The sequence below is a fragment of the Abrus precatorius genome, unplaced genomic scaffold, assembly GCF_003935025.1.
Source record: "Abrus precatorius isolate BTA unplaced genomic scaffold, Abrus_2018 Scaffold8, whole genome shotgun sequence".
NCBI classification, from domain to species: Eukaryota; Viridiplantae; Streptophyta; class Magnoliopsida; order Fabales; family Fabaceae; genus Abrus; species Abrus precatorius.
The window spans coordinates 36,581,670-36,590,143 of NW_020874428.1; the positions used below are offsets into that span (position 1 = coordinate 36,581,670).

Genomic DNA, 8,474 nt, shown 5'->3' on the forward strand with positions numbered 1-8,474 from the left:
CATTGATTTCTATATAAATCTATTACATCTGATTATTGTTCTATGAGAAAGCATCATGTAAAAGTTGTAAGAGTGTGGCAAAATACCTGGGCTTGTTGACACATTTAGCAACCTGGACTCTTAGGGCTGGAATATAGTCTTTGATCCAGTAAGTAACATTTGTTGAAGTGCATTAGGTTTTCATCGTTCAATCTTAAATTCATAAATTTTAATTATAGAACCAGAAAATATTTTTTGTGATGTTGTATTTAAATTCTATTCAGTAAAATTAAGTGGTTGCAAGTTTGTACATAATTCAGGTGAAATTTAAATAATTGGAGTCAACAATGTATATTATGCTTCTAGTAAGTGTCTTTCATATTAAATTATTATAAAGTTGGTTACAACTTTGTTGTGAATACAAACACATAGCTACTACGTACAATTTTAATGACAAAGCTTACATTTCCTAATACCTATTCTACAAGATTAATGAAGAAACCTTTTGACTAAAGTTTTCTATGTCCAGCACAAGCGGGAGCATCAAAGTTGGGAAATACAATAAATGCAATGGATAAAGGAGCTATGTATATTGGAGAATGTACATTAGTGTGTACTGGATCCAATGTTGGAATTTCTCCATCATTTGTCAATTTTAGTGGAATACCATTTAGCAACATGGTTTGGCTTCGGAGATGATGATCTTTTGGAGTTAAGTGGTACTCTTCCCTGAATGTGACATCTGATCCTTTCGTTCCAACCCAAGAAACTGCCCTCTTGAGATGACTGAAGAATGAATTTTCTGTACGAATGCCTTTAGCATTTTCATTTCCTCCATTACTCACAGGATCACGGTCATGAACCGTTAGTGTGAAATGAGTTTGATTGCTTAGGTTGATCACCAGTGATGTTATACCGTCCTGTGAAATTAAATTAAAAGGAATTATCGGAATGCTAAAAGCACAATTAAAAGTTGCAGCATATCATTCAAGTGCCTAACATCTGCTCAAAGTTAGATCTGACCCAATTTGAATAAATTTATTAATAAGAATAAGTAGTGATAGGATTAAAAAATAAATAATAAAATGAATTAATTTTTTTCTACAAGTTAAAACAACTTATTTTTCTTTATTTTGTTTTATAAGTTGTCCTTTTTAACTTCTTTAAAACTTACAGAGTATCAATTGTTTTTTAACTTATAAAAAAATTATTTGTTTTTTATATTCATTTTCCTCTCCTACAAGAACTTATTTAAAAACCTACAAACTAGGCCAATGTCACCTAAAGTCCTTATAAATTGCACTTCTTTTGTTTAAGCCCTTGTAAATTCCAGTTCAATAAAAAGAATTGCTAGGAAAGATTCATTTTAGGTGTTCTTTCCCAATTGAAAGTATGTTATTGCTATGCTTATTTAGGAATATATTAACATCAGCCTTTAGAGTTAATTTTATTCAATTAAGATTTATGTTTTTTTTTTATTGAAATAGAAAGTATTTATTACAAACATTTTCTTTATTACAAATTTACTACTTTTAGATGATTAAAATTAACCCTAAAGAAGACTTGATGTTAACAAGACCGATGTATTTAACGATTTTATGGGGAGTGATTTTGGTTTTTTTTTTCCCTATCTTAAAGCATATGTTATGACAACGTACAGGCACCTAAATTGCGTTATGATATACTAATGGATCAGGTGTGAAATTTCCAACATGACCCCACAAGTATGGTAACGTTCAATTCATGGATGTTAATATCACCTTAGTTTTCCTATGAATCGAGCTGGAATTCAATCTAGCATAAACTTTTTGCATAATGATCAAACTTTTAAATCAGATACAGTATGTTGAACTTAATATAATGTTGTATCAACTTAAAATTTTAGAAGTTGGTAAGCAAGCATCAGATATAGAAGAATGGATCCTAAACTATTGTTGCCTTTTATAGTTTATCCTTCTAAAAGATGATAGCACACTTACTCTGCCTTTTGAACAATGGGCATAGATGCGTAAAGAAGGTGAAAAGACATCACTAGAAGCTGCAAGAACGCTTTTCCCCATTAGCCGCTGCCACAAAAGTGCACTATTCAAAAACACCACCACAACATAGGATTAGTTATGTTAAGCAATCTACATTATACATGAATATAGCTCTTCAACAATTTAGAGAGAAAAAAAAACTTCCTTTTCCCTACTTTTTACTTGTTTTCAAATTACACTTGCCTGTAGTAGTCAGGATTTGGAGTGAAAGTAGTGGTATTGAGAAGACCGTAGTTTCCTCCTATTAAGGTCTGTCTGCAATAAACCTTAGTGTTGTATCTGGATGCTATTCCAAGTTGATCTAAGTACCTGTAAGTCATTTAAATTTTAGCACTTAAAATTTTTTTAATGACTTTTCTTTGTAAAATAAAGTATTATAATAATTATTTCAGAACTTAAAAAGATGATCAATAAATGATGCAAGGAAGAATCAAGATTACCAAAAGCTATTTACAAATGTATTAGAAACATTACGACCACCACTGTTGAATGCCCCACCAGCTTCTCCTACCCATGCAGAAGACCAAGGACCATATTGTTTAATGGTTTCTGAAAGATTGCTAAAGATTGATTCTACCTTGCTCAAACGCTCAGGATCTAGAATCTTCATTTCAAGATGCTCGTCACTACCTGAAAAAAGAGAAGTTAACTTATAAACTAAATAGAAAGGGCAGACAACAGAATTTTCTCTACTAGTAAATGCAATATACAATATACAATCTTTGATAGAAGATGGATTTACTTTTTTCTTTTTAATTAGTATACCAGTTTCCATGCATGTTTTTTCAATCTGTAGAAAAGTTAGCATACATGGGAAAGATAATCAGAAAATAGAGAGAAACTGATAATGTAGTAGTTATCATTGCCTTTTGCAAGCTGACACATGTCCACATTGCCATTCATATTGTGTGTGTACCTCTTTTGGTAGCTAGAGAAATTATCGTGGACAAGAGGGGGCGAGAGGATCAGAGGTATCCGTATATAAATTAGCATCAACAACTGTCAAATATATTAACTCTCTGGGTCCAAATGATATGAGTTTTGTTAAGAGAGGCCTTTAAAAGTCTAGTTTATCATTTTTCTTGCACTCATTTGGTTTTTCATAAAATAAAGTATTACTTATCCCCTCAACTGATTGAAACTGATGCTTCTTCAACACTACATACAGGAAATTAGAAAAGAAACACAGCTATTAGGAGATAATACTTATCATATATAACTGCTTTCCTTTATATTCATTATCTAGATATGTTAGAATGTAAAATATACTCTAAGAATGACTATGGTAGAAACAATTAGGTAAGTGACGAGCAAACCTGGGCCCAGATTATATACGTGATGAGTCAGTGCGTTGATTATGCCTGGACCTGAAACCTGAAGAAGCTTATCAAACCACTGCTTATTGTAGAATCCTCCAGGTGCTATAAGTGCAGGTTTGAACTTGGATTTCTTGTATAATGAGCGTAAAATTTGTTTAAGCTTTATCAAGTCTTTGCCATATTGAGAAGCATCAACACTTGCTCCAATGCCCTTCCCACTCAACTCATTACCTATGGCAGCATGGGCAACAATAAGTTCCAATGAAATAAAATTGAAATATAACAAATAGTTTGTCTTTTGTCCTACCAAATTCCCATGAATCAATTTTGTACCCCTTTGAAACAGTGTAATTTATGAAATCATGAGCATTGGTAGGGTCCCAGTCTCCTCCCCAAACAGTATGCCTAGTCTGGTGCCTCCCTTGAAGCGCATTTAAACCAAATGTCACAATGGCCCTGCAAGTGTCAAAGCCCAACTAAGTTACGCCCTATATAAATCATCCCTTCCCCACCCTTTACAGCTTTCCTTCTAGCTGACACTACACAGATAGCAAGTTAAATCACTCACGTGCACACATAATAAAACAAATGAAAACTACTCATTGAAAATGAACGTGAACGAAAACTCAAAATCAGATCCTTTTTTCTTTTGTTGGGCTACATAAATGTTCGAGGGTAGGTTGCCTCATTACATGGTCAGAGAAATCTCAGCTAGGCTAACAACATTACTAACAAAGTTACAAATGACCAACCAATAGAAGAGGCATGACTAGAAGAAAGAGCGCCCAAGATTTTTAGTCAGTACATTTCAATCCTTCCAGCTTAGAGTGTGTTAAAGGGACAATTTAGTTGGAAAAGAAATTCCCATCAAGGGTGAGGAAACAACTCAGAATGCAAATAGCATCCTTCTATACCAAGAAAGGTATGTCTAATTGCTTATGTTGCTAGGACAGATTAACCTTCTAATCAGAAAGACGCTTTCCTTTTGGTTGCTATCATGGCGAAGAGAAAAACCAATAGCAAGTGACTTGTTAGATATTAATCTTATGACTTTGTCACAGACTTGCAGTGCCCTACATAAAATACCTAAATTCTAAGTTGAGAATATTTGCTTTAACTTCAAGGAAAAGGGGAGGGAGTTGGTGAAGAAACCAACAATTTCAATGTTAAAGTTCTCACCGTGTCTCATCAAAAAGATGATTCAGCTCATCCCACCTTTTCATGTGTAAACATCCCTTTGAAAATCCAAATAATCCACCTTTCGTCTTTTGAAATGGTTGACAAGGGGACTTCAAACTTCCTACCTCATACACCACTTGGTCTTGCAAAGAACCTCCAACCCTTATCCTCAAAGGCTTGAGAGCTATCAAGCAACCATTAAGCAAAATAATGCATTCACGGTCATAAATACACGAACACAATATTATCAATAAAACAAAATGTATGAAGCTTAAGGAAGCAGCAACAGTAGGATTCGATCACAGTGACTGATTTTCTAATCATATGGACATACATAATGCAAATATACAGACCTTGGATTGCCTTGGCAAGTAAAGGATTAGACAAGTCCTGAAAAACCAATTCACATTGCATAATGACTAAAACTGCTTAAAAGCTGTCTACAGTTTTAAATGAGAGATAGGGGATGCGAAGTGTATATAAATTCTCTCTACTTGTTTCATGTTATATACAAATGAGTACCAAAAAACGTACCAAATTTACTACAGATGAATTCCCCCAGGGGCAATAGTTGTAATCACATTTATCATCAGGCCACCAATCAATAGTAGCACAGACAAAGTTATCATCAGTTTCAGCAATTGCTTGAGTTCCATCTACTAGAATCGAACCATGTTCAACATCTTGAGCTAATGTTATACGAAGAGAACCCAGAAAGAGAAACAAGGCAAGGTGGATTCCCATTAGTAGATCAATTACGACAGCATTCAAGCTCAACTCAACTCAACCAAATTAACTGCAGTAAAAAATAAAAACTGTTAAGTTGTGTTTGATCTTTTTACTATTTTCATATCCAGACAACTTGTTTTCACTAATAATCATAAAAATATCACCTTGTTTCCATTTTGTATTTTGTTTTCAAGATTTTGTGAAGAAAAAGGTCAAAACAAGCAACGTTTTTGTAACTATAAGTAAAATTAGGAGGAGAAAATGAAAATAGAAAACAAATCAAACACCCTGTAATTTCTAGACAGATCTTCTGAAGCTACATAATTGCAATTTTCTGTATGACAGCTGTTCGAAGATAAGCTTTTTTAACTGAAGTAATACTACCTAATGATTAAAATCACAAAATAAAAAACTTGAAAGGAGAACGAATTTTGAGATTGCCTTATCTTAATGAAAATGGAATATACAATACCCGTTATTTTTTGAAAAATTATTAAATAAAAAGCATAATGAATAAAGATCGAAATTCCAAAGTAGTTTTATTGACATTCAAGGCCAAACGAGAGATCCTCCCTTCTATAGATATAGTTACCACCATCATATCCATTTTGTTACATCTTGATATGGTTCAAGAAAAGTTTTTGAATGTTTGAATTATTTCATAAGTTTCGAAATGCTCGGGAAAACACATTTCTGAGTTTAGACACTAAAAAGCATTGAGCATAAACATAATAATAAAATTGAGAGTGCTTAGCATGATTAAAGAATAAACAAAAGTAGATTTAAAAGTATGATTTTTTACTACGCGCGAAAACTTTTACCATGCATTATTTAATCGTGGTTTTTTTTTATCTTTTCAGGCTCGAAGACACAAATTTACAATAGTAACAATGATTCATTTACGTTGTATACACTACACCAAATAGAAATTGTTTAACGGCTAATCATCCATTTTTATAACAAGGCACCTAACGTTAAACGAACGCCATCCACAATAAGTTCCTTAAAAATTGCATAATTTAAAAAGAGGAAATCGTGAATGGCAAAAACAGATCTAAAGACACACAATCTAACAGATCATATAAAATAATATACATTAACAATGAATATAAAAACTTGAGCTATTACATAAAACACATTTTCTCACAAACCCAGAAGAAAGGATCAAAATTGAAGAACACCCAGAAAGAGAAATCGTGAAAAACAACGAAACAGACTCACAAGACCAACCTTTAATGAAAAAAGTGAAGCTCAAGGGTGATTCTGAAGAGGCATGACACGAAGCTTCAATAATAATGAGGAGGGTGAGTTAACTGCCAAAGAAGGAGCACTTTCCTTGCCTCGTACTGTCCCAGAGATTTATGATTGCGAGACAGTCACATTGAAGGACAACATTGTCTTGATGTTAGTTTAGGAGTTGTTGGAGATGGCTCGTGGCACAACTCACACATTGTTACATTAACGTTATTTAGATGAAGGGGTTTTCTCATGAGATAATTGCTGCCTCCAAACATAGGTGTCGTTGTGGTGAAGTGGTTGAGGCTAAGCATCGTCTTAGCAAAGCAAAACAATTCGTGTAACCTCTGCAAGCAACTGTCAATTCCCTCTTGTATTGTTTTCTTCATTTGTAATGCCAAAACTATGTCATTAATATTTCTCATAAAAAAAAATAGACAAAGTATATTTAATGTCATTTTTAACTAAAATTAAAAAAATTCACATGATAAAAATCAGTATTATTGTTCGGTATATAAGTTATTGAAATTAAACATTAATTTTAATTAAAGAATAACACTAATAATTTTATAATAAAAAAATATTTTTGTCCATTTGCTGATTGTCTTGCCTTTGTGGAGAAGCTATACCTTCTTCCACCACATCCATATTCCACCGCATGGCACGACTTTTTTCTATTATATATATAAATAAAAGGATAGAATTAAGTTACATTAGTTATAATTTATTATTTTATTGATTATTAAATATAAGTTAAATAAAAAATTTAAATTGAATGTAAGAATTTTTAAATTTTATTTATGTAAAAAATATTTTTTAATATATATAAATATGTTTTTTTTTCCTTTTTTTTTCAATTGGTTGCTGGAGAAGAATGTTGTTGGTTTGGTTTGGAACTCCCGCAATTGGGCAAACGCGTACGTAAAAGGATTCGTCTTCATTCATTAAAAAAGTGAAAGGGAGCATCAATTGAATTTGAATCTAGATTTTGGTTGAACTTTGTTCCTCGAATACGCTCCCATGCTGTTACTGTTGTGAGTAATTTCGTGCAATTGAAGAAAATGTAGCATATTTGAAAAGTTTTGGTCAACTAATTATCGAAATTAAAAGTGCACGAACTTGGACTATAGTTCTATAATAATTGCTTCATGATTGATGCCTCCACCAGTAAGTCCTATTGTTTTCATAAAAAACCAAAAGAATAGGTGTGTCTTTTGGTAGCTTTTGATCTTAAACTAATTAGAATAAAGTAAAAAATAACATGTAAGTTCTCTTTTATATTCTGATATGATTAAGTACATGTTTAATAGCTTATTTACAAAATTATCTATTTTTGTTAGTTTTTTAAGAGAATTTTAAAAAAATTATTGTTAAAAAATAATTTACTTAAATGTAACAAGAGGTTGCAAAACAATTTCTGGGATTTGATTGATTTGGGGTCCATTGAGAGGCTTTATTTTAAGAGGTATCACTAAGTTTGAAGCAAGTCAAACATATATAAAAATGAGTTTCGTTCAAAATAGCTTTCAATTGCTATTTGTACAAGCAAGTTCTTCCTACCACTGCACATTCGTCTAAGATAAAAGTTGCTGTGGCTATTTCAATACCTTATTTGTCAATTTAAGAACAACATTTTTTTCTTTAATTCAGGGCAACACTTAGAACTATCAAGTTATCACTCAATTGGTCCACTTTCATACCATTCTTTTACTCTATTAATAAATGAAAGAGACTAATTTATCAATTGAACTATATGAAGGAGCCAATTTTGAACATATTTATTTATTTAAATGATAAAAAATAAAAATATTATTTTACCCTTTAACCTAACATTTTTCTCCCCATTTTGTATGTGAAACGTGCTTACATGCGTTATTTCCTTTAATTTGTAAACATGTTTAGCATAAGTTAACCAAAATATAACTTTTTTTTCTTTTTTTTTTTCCAATAATTTTTTGGAAGAAAAGGTTGTCGCATTATAAAGTTAGGACAT

General features: G+C 32.0%; 1 protein-coding gene across 2 annotated transcripts; it reads right to left on the minus strand.

Moving 5' to 3' along the window:
• Positions 1 to 457: 457 nt before the first annotated feature.
• LOC113847019 (heparanase-like protein 1) lies at positions 458 to 6,592 on the minus strand. Of its 2 annotated transcripts, none has more exons than XM_027475844.1 (10): positions 6,467 to 6,592; positions 5,051 to 5,312; positions 4,870 to 4,906; positions 4,517 to 4,700; positions 3,645 to 3,793; positions 3,335 to 3,568; positions 2,459 to 2,648; positions 2,202 to 2,327; positions 1,959 to 2,061; positions 458 to 899 (listed from the first exon to the last, which is right to left on the minus strand). In XM_027475844.1, the coding sequence occupies exons 2-10, from the start codon at positions 5,258 to 5,260 to the stop codon at positions 489 to 491; spliced, it is 1,644 nt and encodes a 547-aa protein (XP_027331645.1). In that variant the 5' UTR covers positions 5,261 to 5,312; positions 6,467 to 6,592; the 3' UTR covers positions 458 to 488. The 2 variants fall into 2 exon arrangements, with proteins under 2 accessions (XP_027331645.1, XP_027331646.1); XM_027475845.1 differs by having other exon boundaries at positions 6,463 to 6,582.
• Between the last annotated feature and the right edge of the window lie 1,882 nt (positions 6,593 to 8,474).

What these genes read in the sequence shown, in the direction of transcription:
- LOC113847019 (XM_027475844.1), bottom strand. Translation starts at nt 5,260, where the DNA reads ATGGGAATCCACCTTGCCTTGTTTCTCTTTCTGGGTTCTCTTCGTATA. An exon ending in ATTCATCTGTAGTAAATTTG is followed by an intron (nt 4,907 to 5,050) that starts GTACGTTTTTTG and finishes TTGGTTTTTCAG; the next exon opens with GACTTGTCTAATCCTTTACT. An exon ending in CCCATTGTTCAAAAGGCAGA is followed by an intron (nt 900 to 1,958) that starts GTAAGTGTGCTA and finishes TTAATTTCACAG; the next exon opens with GACGGTATAACATCACTGGT.